Here is a 21,162-nt window from a genome sequence, read left to right on the forward strand (position 1 = left end):
AATCATTTTAATCATTCCTGGTCTGTTGTGTTGTGCATGAATCCTAAGACCCAATCTTGTCACATTATCAATATTCCCTCTGTAATAAATCTGTTTATTGTGGTTTAATCGTGTGACCAGGTGGCTACACAGACCTGATGCTATTGCTCTTTCTTGATGGAGTCACAATGTTGGTTCACCTTTTCACCTCAATTGGTTTTGCTCTATTACTACCTCACTTTGCTTCTTAAAGGTGGACTTGCTTCGTCCCCCTTACCCCCTCAGTCCATTGAAAAAACATAGACAGTCAGCTTTGTGAAAGAGCTTTTACATTTAGTTTGTTTATTTATTTGTGTCTAACGAATGTTTTGAATTTAGCATGCAGTTACGAACATAGAAGTAAAAGTTCAGTTTAAAGTACCAAACTGGTCTTCTGCTGTCAAGGTGACAAATATCAATCGGTTGGGTTTCCTGACAAATTTTGCTAATTAAAGTTTGTTTCGTTGAGGTATGGGGAAGAAAGGCTCTGCGTAAGAGTGTTTAAGGTGAGAATCACATTTACAGTGCTTTTATGAATACCAATTTAGCATGGACAGAATGATGGGCTCTTATTTTGATGTTTTCTCCTTCATACTTGTAGAAGGAGGATGAAAGAATCTAGGACCAGGTGAAACGACGTAAAATTTCCAAGAGGTAAGTTATTAACACAAGGAAGAGACAGGTGGAACCAGAGGTGGTATAACAACAGTCAAAACTGGAATCCTTACATTTCCAGAGTGTCTATAAGCGTTTGTGGGGTTTCTTCATCTCTTTGTGAATCAAGGACGCAAATTTGTTACATATTTTCCCTCAAAATAAGTCATAAAGGGTATCCAATTTTTCTCAAGAGGGCTAGATTTGTATTTTGACACCTGCTTCAAGCTCTCCTCTCCTCGAGTATCTTCATTTAAGTCCAACATTGTTCAGCATGCGTTAGTATGGTGGGAAAGAAAGATTTTTGAAAAGCAAGATGTACATCCCAAACTAAAATTGGACCATCAACAGAAAATGTCTGAGACCCCCAGAACTGTATCATCAGTAATTCTTAGGGTTAGCTGAGAGGATAAGCAAACCAAAATTTCTGCTCTGAATGAGACAAAATCCTCAGCATCTCAACCATCACCAGTTACAATGGACAAGCCATACCACCAAGAAAGATACCGCCACAGTATCTAGATCTCAGATCTTGGATCTTAGTATCCAGGTCTCACTTGACCTTTTGTATATATCTTATATACGAGTTCTCGTGGCTCAATGAGACTACCTGTATAAATAAAGGGTAAATGGATAAAAAAGAGAAGAAAATCACCAAAGCAAGAAAACAAATAAATCCACTTTCAAAACAGACATACCAAGAAAAACTATGGCCCAGCTGTAACATAAACTATGAATCAAGAACTGGAGACTCATAGGTGACCAGATCCATCAACAGAAGATAAGAATTTGTATATGGAACCATCTGAAGACCCATAAGTGACCAGATCCATTAATTGGAGGCAAGGATGGGTTAACGGAACCATCTGAAGACCCACAAGTGACCAAATCCATCAACAGGAGGACAGTCATACTTGTTTTTGAGTGATCACCACCTATACAGCTTGACTGACATAAACCATCTGAGGCTACAGCCAAATAACATATTTAAAACATGGGTCCAGTTCTTCCCTAATGTGTCCTCCACTAAATTATATCATAAATTTGGAGGCATCTGCCTAGGTGGATACTAAGCATGTCAACTTGGGTTTGATGTGCACGACATTAAGTAAAGTTTGGTACAAGACCTGCAAATTTTCTTGCAATTTTGTGACTTCATCTGGTCTGCACAAGTTGCAGTCCATTGAGACGCTGGTTCTAGGGTCATTGTTGGGCTTCAGACACGAACAGAATTAAATACATAGAAAATAAATGCAACTTGATTGTGTGAAAGAGTCAAATAGGTACAATTTAACTAAGAAAAAAGAAAAATATCTGGAAAGAGTATGTTGAAATGTTGTTACATGATTGTGTTAGCTTGTCCCAGCTGTGGTTGCATATCTGTTGGGAGGTGGGGGAGTGCATTTGTCACCTTCCCCCCACAGTTTCTCCTTTGAGCTCCTTTGAATCCATCTCCTCATCTTCCCATGGTCACTGCACCCCTCCCTGGGCTCAGACCTCTGCACCTCATGGTGCCAAAAGGTCATTGGGGGGTCCAGAGTGCAGCGCTGCAACGCTTGTTGGAGTTATTTAGCGTAAGATGGAGATAATCCTCCCCTGATGTCTTCTCGGGGGGGCTCAAGCGAGTCCAAATGAAGTCACCAAAGTGTGACAGGTGGAAGGAGAGCGAGCTAATAGTGTTGGGGACTTAATTCCCCCACCCTCCAACTTTTTCTCTTCCATTCACTGAGAAAAGAACAAACTTGCCTCCTGGAGACAAACATAAAGACGTCGTGTTGAGAGGCTGATCAGAATTAAATTAATGCTTCAGCTGTCAGGGTCTCTAAATAAACTCATCAGAGGTTTCTTTAGCCTCACAGGTTCACTACTGCTAACAGTCGTTGTTTGGGTTTATTAAATAGAACTATGTTATGCTTGTGCTACTTTAACTCTTGTACCTCAAAATGTATTATTTATACATTTTGAAATTTACAAACATTTTTCAAAAAAATAATAAATCACTGAATCCTCTTGAATTCCTTCAAAAACCTAATTCTTTGAGATCTACTTTAGCTTCTGGCTCGGGTGTTAAATTAGCTATTTTTAAATTTTCACAATTTTCATTTTTTTAATTTACCCTTTATTTATACAGGTCGTCTCATTGAGTCACGAGAACTCAATTTCAAGAGAGACCTGTTTTAGGGAGCTGATGGTGGGGGTTAAGGGCCTTGCTCAGGGGCCCAGAGTGGGGCAAATGAGGGTGGAGGGAGGTGTGGGTGTTTCACCTTTTCTACCCACATTTTGATGTTGGTGGTACCGTGAGTTGAACCTGCGACTTTCCGATCACATGCCCGTCTTCTCTAACCTCTGTGACACCACTCCCCGTTTTAGGTTCAGTTTTTCCAAAGTAAGCTTTAGTCTACTTAGCTCATTTTAGTTTATAGTTAGTTAGCTGAATTTATTTATTTGCTACAATTTTTGGTTAACTTTACATTTTAGGGTGGATATGCTCATTATAGCTTTGGCTACTGTTTAGCCATTTTTAGCTTTTAGTTTTACAGATTTGCTAAGTTTAGAGTTTAGTTATCGCTCTGCAAATTTAAGCTTATTACTGTTAAGCTAAATGTAGACTTAAGCTACTGTTTTGCTTATTTTAACTAACTATGGTTTTACTTTATTTAGCTTTTCTTTAAACAGTTTAGCTAAGTTTATCTTTTAACTACACTTTTGCTATTTTTTTTTAGCAAATTTTGTAATTTAGTCTTTTGGCTTGATTTTTAGATTTTAGGAACAGTATTCCTACTTGCTAATTATAGCTTTTGGTTTGATTTTTTTTTTTTTCTAACTAAAGTCTGCTTAATCGTTTTATTGCAACTTCAGATGTCATTTAGCTCAGCATTCAAGCTGTATTTTTGTAAAAAGAAAAAAGGTTTTTCTAGTTTTGTTGGAGATTTTTGTTGCTGACGGATTTCTTGCATTCGATCCGGTGCCCCGAGGAAAGAAACTTTCATATAGTTCTTGCATTCTGCATTTTAAAAAATGAAAGAAAGAAAAAATTGTGATCTCTGCAAAGACCTATTGCTGAGACGCTCTCGGTAATTCCCCACCCTGACAGCAGAGATCATATTTGCGTGTGGCTTGCTGGGATTCCAGAGCTTTGGTCAGATAGATATGAAAATGTGATTTCATCACTCAGCAGCAGCCAGATAAGTGTTGTTTATCGTCAGCTGGCGTGTAGCGATAACGAGGACTCAACTCTAAACAGTCAATGGACTCTTTTTCTTTATCATCAGTTTTCTGTTGGTGGAAAACTGTAAAAACTGGTTTCTGGTTCTTTTTGCTTGAGCTTTACTTGACTTTACCAAGAGAAGAAAAAGAGGGAACTGAGCTGCCAGGAGAAGCTCTCCGTTTACCGGGCAATCTGCGTTCCTATCCTCACCTGTAATCCTGAACTCTGGGGTAGAGACTGTAAAAACCAGATCCTGTATCCAGGAGGTCTAGATGAGTTCTCTCTGCAGGGTAGCTGGACTCTTCCTTAGAGATAGTGGGAGAAGTTTAGTTCTCCAGGAGAGACTCTGAGTAGAGCCTCTGCTCCTCCACATCCAGAGGAGCCAGTTGAGGTGGTTCAGACATCTATTAAGGATTAATCCTAGCCGCCTTCCTAGGGGAGGTGTTCTGGACACTGGACATGTCCAACCGAGAGGAAACTCTGGGGAAGACCCAAGATTATGACTCTGCTTGTTTGGGATCACCATGGAGTCCCCCCAGAAGAGTTGGAAGAAGTGGCTGGACCTACCTACTTAAGCTGCTGCCCTTAAACCTGCGTCCAGAACAATAAGATGGATGGATGATGTATGAATGACTGAACGATGGATGATGGATGGATGACGGAGCTCCTCACCCTACCTCTAAGGCTGAGCTCGACCTGCTTACCAACGAAGCTCATTTCAGTCGAAAGCGATATTCAAACCTCTTGACCCCAGGTGAGGGTTGAAACGTAGACAGACTTGTTAATCTAAAGCTTTGCCTTTCGCCTCCACTCTTTCTTCACAACGACTGACCAAAGCACTGCCCTCATTACTAAGGACAAGGCCCTGGTCTATGGCTCCATCTCCCGCTCCAGCCTACCATCACTCAGGAAGTAAACACCCAGACACCTGAACTACTCCACCTCAAAAGCTTGTGCATCCAAATATCATCCTTCAGCGTCTAAATGAGGACACATGAAAATCAAGAGGAAAGTCAAAGTATTTTCTCAGTGTGCACTCCCCCTCCCCCACAACAGTTTGTTGGCAGACTGCAGGTATGTCACAGCGTTTATGAGGCATCGCTGCTCCTTCAGATGGAGTCCATCTGTCACAGAATCACAGAAACTTCTGACATGAGCTGGCGGCTCAAAGCCAAGATTTACTGAGACAAGCCATCAAACGAAGGAGGGACTTCTCCCTGGAGCCAGGCCTTGCAAGAATTCAAATGTCACTTTCTTGTTTTGTGTTTCTGGTTTTTGGTAGTTTTTTTTTTTTTCTTTTAGAAAATTGATCATCTTATTATACAATTATTTTGGCAACTCAAAGGCGTCCACCGTCCAGGTCTGGATGAGTCTCCTCGCAAGAACTTTGTTTAAAACGTTGGCACGCAAGGCGGCAGATGACATGCATTCCTTCAAGAAATGCTACTTTTTAATACACTTAGCTTTTTGCATCAGCTGTAGAAATTGAAGTTGTTGAAGCTTTTCTTTAAAAAAAATCCATGGATTTACTTTTTTAACTTTAAAGCATTCTGGACAAGATTTCTACTATTTAAAGACCACCTCCATCTTTCTCTTATCTATGGTCAGGTCACAGAGGCAGGACAGAACCTCATACCTTCCACTCCCCAATGACATCCAGGTTTTTCCTCAGGGACCCCAAGGTGGATAAGGGGGGATATAATCCCTTCAGAGTGTTCTGGGTCCGCTCCAGGTTTCTTCACTATGGGACGACTGGAAAACCTCCTGTAGGCATCCTAACCTGGATCTCAAACCACCTCAACTGACTGTTCCACAGAATCGCCACCTTGATGTGGTGGAAGGATTTGAACACCCCCATGATTCTGGGGACTCTTGTTGTCTGGGGCATCAGCCCCTGTTGTGGTCTCCCCTGGCAAATAGGTCTCAAGGGAGGATTGAGACCAAGAGCAAGTCAAAACTGAATATGCTTCATGAAACCTCGCCAGGTAAAGGAAAACTGGGAAACTATTCTGGAGCCATACCAGTGGGGCGGGCTGGGCACCTGCTGGTTGAGCCTTGGCTCCTACGACCAAACCCGAAAGAGACAGGATGCCACCTCCACGTGGGCCCACCACTTCCGAGGAGGACCGTCACAGTGTTGATTCCTGGCACCAGAAACCGGCTGCAGGGACACGGGGTCTTAATAAAAACCATGTTTGGGTTATCTTGAGTCGGTCTGTGTTCACTGTGGAACTATGTTTGCTCCTTAAGTCATTAAGGTGTAAATAAAACTGGTCCAGTGGTTGATGAGATATTTTGCTAACAGACACTTTGTTTTATAAATATATAGTATTTCTAACAGCAGCTGAGCTGCAATCTATTCTAACAGTCTGTGAATCACATCAGGCTTAGTCACCCCGGCACTCCTTGTGCTATGAGAACAGGTCAGACCGGTGCCGTGACTCCCTCCTCTACCTGTGCCTCCCTGACTTTGTACGTTCCTGTGATCCGGTGGGCCAAACCCAGTCCCTGGTTCTGTTTGGGCAGAATGAGTTCTGAGTTCTGCCTCCCACACAGTCATTAAAACGGCCTCATGCAGCCGGAGCCGAGCGAGGATCCATCAGTCGTGTCAGATGAAGGCGACGCTTCCCCCCTGATGTGAAGAAGCTGCAGCTGGAAGCCACCCTACCCCCCCACCCCCCCACCCACCTTACAGCAACATTATGGAACATTTTATATCGGGTTCAATCCTAACCAATTTTAATGCACGTATAAAGAAACAGAACATGATTTCATCACCTTTAACTCCTGATCTGTGAAACCCAATTGTCTCCTGAACCGGTTGCAGCAGCAGCTTTTTGATGTCTGCAGCCGAGGGAGGGGTTATGAATAAAATATTAGGTTAAAAATAGCCTTTGGACTCGGGGCGGGCAGAAAAGACCCATTCATCTGCCTTTTTGCAGCGTGCACTTTTATTTTCTCTTTTTTTTTCATTTACTTGAAATCCTTCAGAGCTGCGTGAAGTTTGAAAAAGAACAAGTTCCTGCAGTTTCCTGGGATTTGAAGGAAATCTGTGTCTGATGTGGTTTGGTCAAAGATGGAGCATCGGAGCATCCATCTTCAACATTTCTTACGACTCCTGATCAGAGCTCTTATGTATGGCTCAGTTTGGGATGGGTGGGCAACACTCAGAAGTCCAGGTTTTAACCTCCATGAACTTCTTTGCAAACAGTGCGATGGTTTGGTGCATTTTAATTGCGCAAAGGCAGTGACTTGTGTGCTTCGTTTTGTTGCCGAATATCCTGGAGTTTGAAAACAAACAAGTGAAACACTTGTAAAGCTACAAATGGTTTGGCGCGTTAATTATTTTGAAAACTGATCTAAAAGTATGAACGGCGTTTCATTCTTCACCTTCCCCAAAGACGAGAAATGTAGACTTTTGAAAGTTTGAAAATTACAACCCAACGTTAATGACCTATTGTCTAGGTAAATATATAAAGAGAGAACTTGGAGAAGAAGCTTTAAATTGGTCACCTCATCATCACATAAGCTGTGTGAACATTATTTTACACTAAGCATTGGCTTTTATAATCCCATCATATAAATTCTATTTAATGAGCAGCTAAATCGCCAAATTCCACAATTGAATAAGACCTGGGGCAAATCGTTTCTCACCGTTCATTGCTGTCAACCCAATCATTGTGCTCGGTCATGGAGAACTTCATCAGAATCCACATCTGACAACAAGTCTTTGTTTGCTTCCTGAGGTTCAGTTCGGTCCAGGTTTGGGTCCAGTTGAATATCCATTCAACCACAATGTGTTCCGACATTTCTCCATAGTTTGCAAAGTCTTCTGCTTCCGTTTTCACTGCTAACACGACTGTAACCTCACTCTGTGTCGTACAGCAGCGACAGTTACTCTTCAGGGTTGTGACTCGAATGCTAAAAACAAGTCGTTAAACTTAAATCAAAATTGCTAGAATGTTTCATGGAAGTGTTTAACTTAAAAGAAAATAGAAAAAACTTGAACTTGACCTTTAAATAGACTATTATAATTACCAATGACATCACCACCTACAATAAACATCCAACAAACAAACTCATAAACAATAGCTCGTTGCCAGGTGATAAATCACCAAGTTTAAACCAATCATTTTGAAGCTTCTGAGACGGAGAAATGATAATAAAAATAATCCAATGATGAAAAATTCACAATTTTATATATATATATATATATATATATATATATATATATATATATATATATATTTATGTTTATACACACACATACACATATTTTCTTCAAAGAGCAGATAATCAGATTTCTCTCTGCCCTCATGATGCAAACAGCTGAAACACGTCAACATGTTTCTGTCGGACAGAACCCTCCAGCTGAGGCCAAAGTTCCCTCAGTAATCGGCTCCATCTTTGTCTCTTTGTCAGCGTTTATCTCGTCTGCTTCTCGGGTTGATCGGTCGGCTCATCGCTCCACGTTCGCAGCTCCTCGGGGTTATCGGCGGACACCTCAGATAAGAGCGAGCCAAGCTCAGAGCCGTTTATTGAAGCTTTCACATTTTTTTCATGGACATTTTCGTTTTTTCCCTCCTGGATAATGAAATTAAACCTCCTGGCTTCTCCTCTTGTTTAATTTTTAACTTCGTTTTAAATGAAAAGGCTTCACCTTTCATCTCCGGCTGATCCCCTCCCAGGGGGACTGGGTGGGAGAGGAATGTAGGTGACGGGGAGGGGTGTGTGTTGTCAGAGGGTTTTGTGTGTGAAGGGGTCATTTGGTCAGTTTGCTCATCAGTACTCGAGCTGTCTGACTGGGTCTTCTCACCATCTGTATGACCTCTCCTCCTGCCCGCCGGGCTTTTGTTCCCAAGCCTCCCCCCCCCCCACCACCACCACCGTCCCTCACTGTACTCTGTTAAAATCTAAACCTTTTTTGGGGCTTCCCATGATGCAATGAGGTGTTTGTGTTCAAATTAACTTTTCATGATTTATCAAATGAAACTAGCACAAACTAAAACAGAAGAGCCTTAATTTAATATTTTTTGCTGAAATCTCCAACAGCCAGAGAACTCTACCTCACGAATAGACGTCTGTCCGCAAAACAAAACTGAGCCTTTATGTTTCAGTCTTTTCATTGAAAGCGTCATTTCCGTCCATCTTCCAACACTTTTCTGCTGTTGTGTCATGGAGGCAACAAGTTACAGAAAGAAACCCCGACATCTCACTCTCCAGCTCCTCCAGGGGGACTCCATGGTGGTCCCAAACCAGAGACAGTGAAAACTCTGTGTCCAGAAAACCTCCAGCTTATTTCAGCTCCTTGTGTCCAGGATCTCATTCTTTTGCTCCTGATCCACACCTCATGACCAAAGTTGAGGGCTGGAACACAGACTGATAAATCAAGAGCTTTGCCTAAGATGATCGGAGCAACGCCCTCATTACTGAGGAAGAAGCCCTGATCTCCTGCTCCATACCATCATCACTCGGGAACAGGACTCGCAGTTCACCTGCTGTAAACACAGAGCTGATGTGACCGAAAAAGACCCTGTTTAAGTTTGTCGTCAAGTATTAAAGTGAAAACCGGTCTGTTGAAAGTGGATCTTCCTTTTTCCATCATTATAAAATGAAACGAAAAACAAACCAGAAAATGACGCACATAGTATTTGGAGTTCATCTTGTATCAGTCTGATAATCCTGGGCTCGCATTTCGTCTTGCGTCCACGTCCTTCGGTTGGCTCCATTCTCTTGGACTTTCTATGTTTCTAAAATGTTGTTGGCTGTGGTCAGAGGAACACGTAGCAGCTTTACCTTTACCCTGAACGTGTCTTAAGTTCTTCCTGAGCTTCTCGGACAGTTCCACCTTTCTGTGGTCCACGTTGGTTGAGCTGAACACAAAGACATCGATGACTGGCTCAAGAGTTCCCTTAAAATGAGCTCAGTGATAAAAAAGCACCTGCGATACAAACTAAAGACAAAACTTAGCTACAATGCAAACATTGATTGTTGAAGGGAACCAACAAATTGTTTGTTTTAAAATATTTTTGTAAAATAAACAACAAATTATTATTTTCAAGTTTTCTTGTTTACTTTATCACAAATTAAAGGCATGCAGAAATACGTCAGACATTTTCTTTTAACTGATTCACTTGTCAAGGAAGCAAAACATCGATTCAGTGTTCTGAAACAGTTCCTGATGGACCGGGGAGTGCTGCGTTTGGGTTTCTGTCGTGGACCTGCTGTGGAGATGATTGTCTTTATTTATGACGTGTTGACAGATCATGTGGAGTGGCCCCCTGGACACAGCGGCACACTCTGCTTTACGGTGTCCAAACCCACTTTTATTGGTGTGTCAGTAATTAGTTTGGTGTTTTAAAGCCGTCGGCCACGTGTTGATGGCAGTAATCAGCCTGAAGGCTGCAGAACGAGGCCCATGAAACGGGACTTAGGGTCTCGTTTACAAAGTTGTGTGTTCAGAGCGTTAACTAGCTGTCAAACGGTTAATGAAACACCGGCAGGAAGTGAGGATGAGTGTGACGCGCTCAGTTTGGGTTTGAATTTACTTTCATATGGTGATTCTCTCACTTTAATTTGGTTGTGTTGACTGATCCAATAGAAGGTCTAGAAAACTAGCTTGACTCTATTAAACCAAAATAAACAACATTTGGTTCATTTCGTTTAATTTTCTTATCACCTGTTGTAAGGGTCAGCCTTGTTCAATCAGGGAAAGCTCAAAGCACGTGTTGTGGATGACCCGCAGCTACTACCACACCAAATTGTAGCTCATTATCTGCAAAACTGACTGAGTTACCACCATTAAAGTCAATTGACTGTGGCGGCCATCTTAAATCAGGGTGACCCCAAAAGTTCTGGAGCTGTAGACGAACATCCAAGTATTACTTCCTGAGAGTTTCACTAAAATCCGTCCAATCGTTTGAGATATTTTGCTAACAGACAAGGAAGTTGACTCCCAACACACAATGCCAGTTTTTATCTGAAACGAGGAGCACTCAAAGGATGTGATGAGGATGACTCTCAACTATCACCACACCAAACTGTAGCTCAACATGTGACAATCTGAGCTGCAGCAGTTTTTATGTTTGCCAAGCTGCATTAGCGCTGGTGGCCATCTCGAAAACCCAATTATTTTGTAGACGTTCATCCTGTGATTTGTTTTGTTCTATTAGCGTTTAGCAAATTCTTAGTTTATATCTTAGATCATTATTACTGTTTATTTTTACAATTTATATTTTTGCTATTGATTGATGTAGCTGGGACCCAGTGTACACTATTTCGTTCCACCTCATGTACCACATGTGATGTGAATAATAAAATTACTTGAACTTGATAACTTCCTGAAAGTTTTATTAAAATTCCTGCAATGATTCATGAGATATTTTGTTAAATGGCACGAGAACATGTGCAACTACATGATCGCCCGCCCGTCGTGAAGGGGGGAAATGGATAAAGAAGGTGAAGAGCAGTCAAGAGGACAACAGGAGTATGATGGGCAACAATCGAAGCTCCTTCAGAGCTGAACTTTTATTTTGAAAGTCCGCCTTCCGGAAGCGTCTCGCGCGTCTTGAAGCAGGTCGTCTTCAAGGCGGCGGCTCCTCTCAGGACTCCTTCAGACTTCACGGGAGACGGAGAGGAGTGGAGCTGCCAACAGGAGCCGCTTCATCCGTTAGACAGGAGGCTCCGCGCCGGAGAGGAGGAGGAGAGCCGCGGCCAGCCCGGACCCGAGACCACCGGACCCCCAGGAGCCCCTGGACCACGTACAGCGCAGAGCAGGAGATAGAGGAGTTTTCTGTTTGTTCTTTCCGATTTGAAGCGTTCAGACTGAAGGATTTAAACCGGTTTTGTGGATTGTAGTTCTGGTTCTGGATGACTTTAAGGATTTTCTGGAAGGGTTCAGGTAAGAACGGTTCTTGTGTATAAACTGCTCCACTTTCTTTAGGATGCGGGTGCGCCAGGTTTACAGTGATCCCCCACCCCTCAGGTGCAGACTTCGTCCTGCGCTGTGGTTCTGTTGAAACCTGGACCCGCAGAACCGTCTCCGGTCTCTGCGCGAAGGAACCGGGTCGGTCCGTGCGTAACTGCGCGTCAGAACCTGACAGAACCGGAGTCTGGACGGACTCCCTGCGCCGGAGGTCTGGTCCAGTCCGGCTCTTTTTATTTCATCTTTTTGATCCCGGAGCGGACTGTGTGCTCGCGCGCACTCGTGTGTCAAATCTGTCCAGTTGGTGATTTTTACGCACAAAGTGACTGAAGACGTGGATTCTGCAGGAAACGGCTTTGTGTGAACTCGCTGGTGTTGAATTCCAGTAACATTCAGTTTGATTTAAAATTGATTTTTATTCCCTCTGAAGAACAATGTTTTAGTTTACCGATGAGGGGGGGGGGGGGGGGGTTGAAAGGGAAGTCCTTATTATTTGCAGATATATATTTTTAAATAAATTAAAAACAACCCTGACTGATGGAGCCTCCTGGCTGCAGCGGTGACGTCTTCCCGGGCTGCGCGCGAGCTGCTCCTCCCTCTGATTGGGGCTGAAGTTGCCTTCACCTCTGGTTGAAGGAGTTCCTCTCCTCAGGACTCGGCATCCTTTCTTCAGGCGCGAGACTCTGAGTGAAAACTGGTTCAGAGCAGCTGGTGAGGGTGGGGCTGCAGGTGTGGAACCAGCTCAACAATAAATCGATTTTTGCCCATATCGATGCAACAGCTATCAATAAATCCCATTTGTTGGGTTCATGTGTTTACAAGACATGGGGTCAGTCCTGGACTCGACTCAGGACCACACCTGCTTTAGATGATGGTGAGAATGGGAGAGGGGGAACAAGTTATTGCGATGTTGATAAAAATCGCAAACTAATGCGGAGCAGCTCTGATCCTAAAGTGGTTCTGTTTGTCAGGATCGGAGTCTTTCATGCTTGTTTCTCCATCAGTCGCAGCTCCTTTAGCTCCGCCCACTTTCACCTGGCAGGTGTTCCCCCCTCTGTGTAGCAGCTCAGTTTTGGTTGTACTGTGTCCAGTTCTGCTGGTGATCATTCTGTAGTTCACGTTCGTTGTTGCTGCTTTTTGTTTTGTTTGAATGGTTTTAGTTTATTTCAGCTCCAACACCTCCACAATGATTTTACATGTAAAACTGAAAAATGTGTCAAAGTAAATGAGATAAATCAAAGTTTTGCACCTGGTAAGACGGAGTTTTACCTGTTTTATACCATTAAATTGATTTACCTGCTGGTGTCTGGATGTTCAGAACCAAACGCACGGTTTGGTACCGCAGAGCCACGGCACTTTGACACACTTTGTTTTTCAAAACTGCCGGGGTGTTTACCAGACAGGCTCATTAACCCTGCTGCTGCCCTTGGGTCAACTGGAGCCCCAGTTAAGCCTTTGGAGTCTTCTTGACCTAAAAGCAGCAGGAGGGTTCAATTTAAGGCTCTTATCAGAAAAGTCTTCTATGAGGAGTTCCAGCACCTGGTTCTGGATGTAGATGTTCGTTTTGATAATGTTCTTCAAACTGAAGTAAGGATTTACAGGATTCTACACCGGAGTGGGTCAGGTTTCAGAGTCCAGTTCTGTCTGATGTGTTGAGACAAGGACCATGTTCTTCGTCTTGGGTCATGTCAGAAAAAAGTAGGAAACGGTTCCGACTGTGGCTGTTCATCTGGTGTCGGGTCGTGGAGATCTGGAGCTGAATGTATGAAAATGAGAGCGTTGAAGTCGTGAACTTTAAAGAGCAGCGGGTCGTTTAAAACCCAAAAAATAATATTTAAAATTAACGAAGAACCAACGGTTCTGACCCAAACAAAACCAAAACTCTGCAAACACTTCATTCCTCTAACAGACTCAGTAAATTCAAACAGTGAGAAGTTCACAGGTTCAGAAGTCTTTTTAAAATTTTATTATTTTGTTTCGTCTTGAAGCAGAACCAGAACCAAAGCTGTGAATAATACGAGCTTCAATCAGGCAGAACTATTTTATCATAAAGCTCCAAGGCTGAACGAATAACTTCAGCTGGAATCTCTCCTGCTTCTCCTTAAGTTTGGATCATTGTAACATTAACAAATGTTTTAACAATTTCAGCTACAACCTTCTATTAGCATATGTTTTGCTAATTTTAGCTGCAGTTTTTACTATTTTTATTTTTTGCCTATTTTATCTTTAGCATCTGTTTCACCATTTTTAGCTTTAGTATGTGTTTAACTAACTTAAGCTTCTATTTTGCTACTTTTAACGCATATATCGGTAATTACGTTATATCTTGAATATTTTAAGCTCCTGTTTTGCTCATTGTAGGATTTGCTTACCTCCTAACTTCTGTTTTGTTTATTGGCTTCTGCTTGTAGCATTTGTTTTGCTACTTTTAGCTATGGTTTGCTTTTTTTGCTACTTTTATTCTTTGCATGTGTTGAGTAGCAGGATAAAACTGCTCCTGAACGAGGAGCAGAAAACAAATGACTAACGGGTAAAAAACCCCAACAAAAACAAAACTTAATGAATCCTGCTGCTGTAGTGTTCACTGATGACATTGATGCTTAACTACCTTTGTCTGTTAGCAAAATATCTCATGAACCCACTGAAGAAAACTCCCAGAGATTAATGACAGAACACCACCATAGATCTTTAGCTACTGTTTAGTACAATGTAGCACATTACTAATTATAGTTTGTAGTTTACATCTTTTAGCTAAAGTTAGTACTTTTTGATAGATTTAGATACTGTGTTTAGCTAATTATGTAAGTAGCAACCGTTTAGCCAATTTCAGCTTTAATTTGAGCAAATGGTAGCATCTGTTTTTAGAAAAAAAAATTGTGCTTCTTTAGCATATGTTTTGCTACTTTTAGCAACAGTTTTACAAATTTAAGTTACTGTTTGGCTACTTTTAGCTTTAGCATGTGAAAAGTGAAGTTGAGCTTTAAAGGGGGCTTTAAGTTCAACCTGTCCTCCTGGTTCTCCTGTATTGAGCATCAGTCAGGTCACATGCTCCTCACAGGGTCTGCAGGATCAGCAGCAGGGCCTGGTCTGCTGTCATTTGGAGGGGAAAGGGGGATTAAATGTATTAGCTGAGGCTGTAATGGCAGCCGAGGGAAGGGAAGAGAGACTGGATCATGTTGGATGTTGGCCTCTGTCAGAACAGTTTTAACCTTGGTGTGTCCCACTGAGACGCCGTCCTCAGGTGGGACGAGATCTGGACCATCTGAGGACGCAGGCTGTGAGAGGGGAGTCTAACTCTTTAACTATTTTAGCTTTTGCACCACTTTATCTGATGTTTAGCTACTGTTCTCATTTTAACTGCTGTCCATCCATCCATTGTCTTTACCTGCTTCTTCATTATTTGGCAATTGTTTGGCTAGTTTAAGCCTCTGGCTACACAAATTTAGCTTTGGAAAGGTTTTGCTATTTTTAGACTTTATTTTATTTTTAGTTACTCTTTTTTTAAAATTGTATCATTAGCATCTGGTTGTTTATTTTAACATCAATTTAGCTAATACTAGCATCTGTTGTGCAAATTTTATACTTCTAATCTGTTTAGCTTATTTCAGCTTTAGCTCGTTTTAAGCTAACTTAGCTAATTTTCACACATTTTGCTAATTTTAGCTGCTTTGTTTTTAGTACCATTAGAAACTGTTTTTACTAATTTCAGCTCAATTTTTGCTAACAGGATCATAGGTTTTTATCAAATTTTCCTACTCTTCTATTTTCAGCTTTATCATCTGTTATGCTAATTTTAGCATTTGCTGAACTATTTTCAGCTACTGTTCTGCTTTTAGATACTGTTTTTTTGCTTCTATACTTTAGCCACTTTTGTTTTTTTGTTTTTAGCTGATGTCCTGCTTCCTTTCAGTCATTCAGCTCTCAGCATCTTGTTTCTTTTATCTTTTAGCTGTTTTAGCTGTGCGTTTTTGTCAAAACAGAGGTTGGTGTCTGGAGCGTTTCAGGTTCTTGTAGAAACCTGCAGCTACAACATGCAGGTGTCACGATGAGCTCAGGGAGGAGAACTTCCTGCAGAACGCTCTCAGAACACCAATTCTTACTAAGTGGCTTCGGCTGATAAGCCTCAGTTCGGGCTGAGCAGGCTCGTTCCTCTTTGTTCCGCCTCATGGGTTTTTCTCAGATATTACAGTGCGCTCTGAAAGACGGCGCACGTTTTGACTCTTCTGAAGCTCATCATCTCTGTCCAGCAGCCGAAGTCGTGCTCATCCTGAAAGAGGAGCAGGAGGTTTGACGGATGAAGCAGAAAACAAAACGACTGATGGGTTTAAAAAAAAAAAAAAAAACTTAATTAATCCTGCTGCTGCTGCGTTCACTGGTGGCATTGATACTTAACTACCTTTGTCTGTTAGCAAAATATATCATGAACCCACCGAAGAAAACTCCCAGAGATTTATGACTGAGCTCAGTAATCAGCTTGATTCAAGATGGCCGACTCAAAGATGGCTCTAACTTGGTTAGTTTAACGGATAATGAGCTTAAATCTGGTGTGGTAGTAGCTGAGAGTCCTCCTGAGCACGTACTCTGAGGTGATGGGTGCAATGCATTCCTTTAAGGCAGAAGTAGGGAACAGATTTTTCCCCCAGAGGTCCAAATCAGGATATGTAAAGCCGTTGAAGAGACGCGTAGTATAGAAAAATACATTTTTGATGAGACTGATAATGTGGAAGACTTGTTGTTCAGCTTCTTCTTGTAGCATCGTTAGCTTGTCTGATTTTAAATAAAAATAAACAAAAGTGTCTCCCAAACGCTCGTTAGGAATATAAGACAGATTTTCTGTAAATTGGCTCTTTTGATGAAAAAATTGTTCGCTTCAATGCGCAAAAAAAACCAAACAGATATGCAAGTTTTATTTTTTGAATCTTTAAAGTTTAGTTTGGTTCTTCAAACAATAACAATAAATAAATACATAACAGGTTTTCATCAATGTATTCAGTAGTTGTTGCTGTTTCTGTTAATGATATGGGGCAGAATGACGATTGTCCAAGGCCACATTTGGCCCTCAGGCCATACGTTTCCTACGTCTGCTTTAAGGAGTTTTGATTCCTGTTTTTATTTATTTATTTATTTATCTTCTCAAAGAACATCTAAAGTTTTGAGTCTTGTTTGGCTAAATGTCTTGATTCGTCCTCATGTCTTTCAGGCGTGCTGCTGTGAGTTGTTGGACCTCGTCTTCCTGGACAGCATGTGGTCGGAGGATGGTGTTTGAGTCGGGCCTCGCTGCTCTGCGTCTCCCGTCCTCGTCCAGGAGGACGGGCGGGATGACGGCTGTGCGGCGCTTGCTTCGGCTCCTCGTCCTCATGCCTGTCTGCATCTCTGCAGCCAGCCTGTCCACCGCCGAGCCCCCAGGTAGGACCAAGCTTCAGGCTCCGCCCCTTTTTGTCTTTCATAATGCAAATACAATAAAACACATAGGTCTGTTTATTTTTCCTTCATTTTTTTTGTTTTTCAGTTCAGCTTGTTTTAACGTAAGAAAACGTGAAACTGTTACAAAATTGCATTTACCATCTTTTTTTATTTTAAAAACACAACAACAGGACTTCTGTTTAGTCCCCTAAAAAATAAAAGTCCATTTGTTTTTGATTAGACTAATCAATTTTATTTTGCATGTCCTGGTTGACTAAGCCTCTCCCTCGGCATGTGTTTACCATGTTTATTACGTTGGCGTGTTTCTGCCATGATGGAGACACGATGGTTTAACAAACAGGCAGCTAGGTGGACGACCCAAAGAGGTTTTTTATTTATTTAATTAATTTTTTTAAGTCCTCAGCTGCAGCTGATTAATGATAAACAAACCGCTACTTTTTATTTGTTTCAGCTAAAAGTTTTAATGAATTGTTCTTTATAATTGCTCCTAATAAAACAACCAGATTAGTCAGGATTGTAGGGATTAATTTGGATGACAGGATGCTGTTCTGTGTTTTTTTTTTTCATTTATATTGCTTCTGATCGTTTCTGAGCCATCAAACCTTCAGCTGCAAGCTCAGACTTGCTGTCAGTCACAGATCCACAGCGTTATTTTAAATAATATTTATCAAACTGTTAGACATTCTGCACAGTTTGACAATCTGATTAAGAGGTAACTCAACATAGAGGTGACTCAAGCGACCTACTGCAGGTAGGATACTGACTGCTCATGATAACCCGCACAGCCACAGTTTTAACATAAATACATTAAATAATTGCTCAGAGATCCAAGTATGTTCATTAAAATGACTGAGCCACTAAGCTTCAGGTTTAAAGTGGGTCAGGCTTCTTTCAACACGTTTCTCCTGCAGCCTGTTGATTGTTTACGTCTCGTGCACGTCCCCCACGTCACGACTCTTTAATTGTCCTGTTGGAGGACAGAGTCTTGAGTGGAGACGACGCTGCAGACGAGTACAAAAATCTCGTCTTAAACCGGTTCTGTTCCTCAGAGTCCCCCTCCTCCTGCAGAACTTCCTTGTTAAAATTGTTTCCACAACATCGTTATCAGTAAATCTGTTGGCAGCTGTGAGAGCTGCAGAAATCACCGATCTGTTGAACAATGGCTGCTCTGTCCTCCGTCTGTCCTGCAGGGAGTCCGACAGACACGTAAGACACGTTTCTGGATGCGAACGAAACACGACTCCTGTTTGAAGACGTTCACACGGGGCTGAGTGTCGATGCTACATAATGAAAAAAAAAATTTTGCATCATGCAGCAAACTCTGATCTGAACCACCGGAAAATGGTTATTAAAAATAAAATCTTTTTATTGCAGCAGCGCTGATTTTCACTTGACTGAAGTCAAATTTACCAAAACGTCTAATATTCCTCCAACTAGTTGGAACTATAAATATTTGATAAACAATGCTGTTGAGTTTTTATAATATTTAAAAATGTAAGTCACATGAGCGTCTTCATGTTGCTAAACGACGTAGACAAATTGCTCCGGTGCGAGCTCCGTCCAGCGTGAAGGTTAGTTTTGGACATTATCCAACATTCAGCCCTTTAATTTGGACAAGAGAGAAAAATGTAGAAACGAGTCAGCCTGCAGCTGAAAATGATGAAGACTGGTCGATGAAGAGGAGCGAGTCGGGCAGAGGAGCTGCTGATGCTGCACAGAGCTCCGCTGTCCGTCGTCACGAGCTGCTCGCCACAACCATCAGAACATGCCCTCAGATAGATGAGAAGAGTTACACTTTATATATTATCCATCCATCATCTGCCGCTTGTCCTGATTGGAGTCGCGGGTTCTGGAGTGAATGTAAAGCCAAACTTTTTCACACCCGGACCACAGATTAATACAAAACAGAGGTGACTCAAGCGACCTGCTGCAGATAGGATACTGACTGCTCAGCTTAGCACACAACCACACATTAATCCCCACGAGCACACACGCGTGACATCAGTCAGGTGCTGCCCAGTGGATGGAGGAGGGACAGATTTAACCTTTTACGTTTCACGTCAACTCCAGAACTGTTATGAATGGTTTTAGCTCCAGCACTAATGGCGTTAGCTCCAGAGCTAATTATTTATGGCGTTGGCTCCAGAGCTAACATACTAAACATCACAAGTTGATCACGTTAGATTTTTTTCGACTGATATATTGTGCCTAAGGAATAATGCAAAATTTTATTTTATTGTCAAACATTATGCCTTTTTAGCCTTGACTCCTTGTCTTTTAGTCTCCACTGCAATTGATGTATGTCATCACCCCAGAATGCATTGCACCAGGACAACAATGAGACGTCCCTAAGTGAAAATTGTAAAGATGTACAATTTTTTATTACGTTTTGTCACGTGCCACAAACAACAATTCTTAGAACAATAGAAAACATAAAAATCAATGTGCTCGTACTCGCAAGTTTTGGCTCACGATGTTGTAACCTTTTTTGTATTTACTCAGCTGTGGCAGCCATCTTAAATCAGGTTTACACTAGAAGTTAAGTTTTAAATGTTTGTTCAGTCGTTACTTTGAGAGTTTTATAAAACCATGCAATGGTTCCGGGGATATTTTGTTAACAGACAGATGCACAAACAGAACTGCCTTTTCACCTTTAGGCTCTTTAGTAGCTGTTTGTTTTGATCGTAACGTTGTCTCTGAGGCGTGTGCTGACATCGGTTCGGGTCCGACACGCCCAACTGTGGTTCTGAACCCGCGGGCTGACACACACATCAGGTTTTTAATTACAAATAGTTCGAATAGTGAACAGAAGTAGGTTTCATCTTGAGTGTCAGAAAACTGTCAGAAATGTTTTTATACCTCAGACCGCAGGATTTGACATGGGTGATGAAACACGGCGGGCGAACCGCGACTCAGCCAAAGTAAACATTTAAATATTTTTGTTTTGATTTTCTGAGGGAAATTAATGTCCAATTAAAACACTTACAAAACCACTCACTTACAAATGATTATTCCTGATAAACACATCGCCCTCCAAGAGAGGTGGAGCCAAAATGTTTATGAAAGTTTGCTTTTGTTTCAATTGGATCGTTTTTTTTTTTTTTTTTTTAATAATCTACTTTGTCTGGACTCGTGGTCTAGACCTACTGTGGTTTTTGTAGGGATCAATTTGGGGTCAGGGTTAGGTCCAGCGTCTGGAGTTAGGTTCTGGGACTAGAGTTAGGTTCTGGATCAGGGTTTAGTTCAGCCTAACTCTAATCCTGGCCTAGTCCTGATGTAGCTCTGGTCTAGCTATGTCCTAGTCCTGGCCTAATCCTGGTCTATTCTTAGCCTAATCCTGGCCAAGTCCTGGCCTAATCCTAGCCTGGTTTTGGTCTAATCCTAGCCTGGTTTTGGTCTAATCCTAGCCTGGTTTTGGTCTAATCTTGGCCTAGTCCTGGTCTAATCCTAGCCTGGTTTTGGTCAAATCCTGGCCTAGTCCTGTTGTAGCTCTGGTCTAGCTCTTCTAGTACTGGTCTATTTCTGGTCTATTCTTAGACAAATCCTGGCCTAGTCTTGGTGTAGCTCTGGTCTAGCACTAGCCTAGCCCTGGTCTAACTTTTGCTTAGTCTTGGTCTAATCCTGGCCTAGTCCTGGTGTAGCTCTGGTCTATTTCTGGCCTAGTCTTGGTCTAATCCTGACCTAGTCCTTGTTTAATCCTAGTTTTAGTCTTGGTCTCATCCTGGCCTAGTCCTGGTGTCGCTCTGGTCTAGCTCTGGTCTAGTCTTGGGCTAATCCTGGCCTAGTCCTGATGTAATCCTAGCCTAGCCATGGTCTAATCCTGACCTAGTCCCGGTTTAATCCTTGTTTAGTCTTGGTCTCATCCTGGCCTAGTCCTGGTCTAGCTGTGGTCTAGCTCTGGCCTAGTCTTGGGCTAATCCTGGCCTAGTCCTGA

The 21,162-nt window shown here is 42.0% G+C and overlaps 1 protein-coding gene and 1 long non-coding RNA gene across 2 annotated transcripts in view; both read left to right on the forward strand.

Moving 5' to 3' along the window:
• The first annotated feature begins 507 nt into the window (after nucleotides 1–507).
• On the forward strand, nucleotides 508–17,049 carry LOC119426970. Its single transcript, XR_005187644.1, has 3 exons — nucleotides 508–524; nucleotides 620–672; nucleotides 17,005–17,049. It is a non-coding gene; the product is annotated as an uncharacterized LOC119426970 (long non-coding RNA).
• fgfr3 (fibroblast growth factor receptor 3) overlaps nucleotides 17,046–21,162 on the forward strand; it is a 52,514-nt gene continuing 48,397 nt past the window's right edge. Inside the window, exon 1 of the mRNA XM_037694541.1 lies at nucleotides 17,046–17,210. Within this exon, the coding sequence (XP_037550469.1) occupies nucleotides 17,060–17,210 (151 nt within the window). The 5' untranslated portion in view covers nucleotides 17,046–17,059. The remainder of the gene's footprint in view (nucleotides 17,211–21,162) is intronic.

This window comes from Nematolebias whitei, chromosome 21 (genome assembly GCF_014905685.2).
Source record: "Nematolebias whitei isolate Nwh7 chromosome 21, NemWhi1, whole genome shotgun sequence".
Taxonomy (NCBI): Eukaryota; Metazoa; Chordata; class Actinopteri; order Cyprinodontiformes; family Rivulidae; genus Nematolebias; species Nematolebias whitei.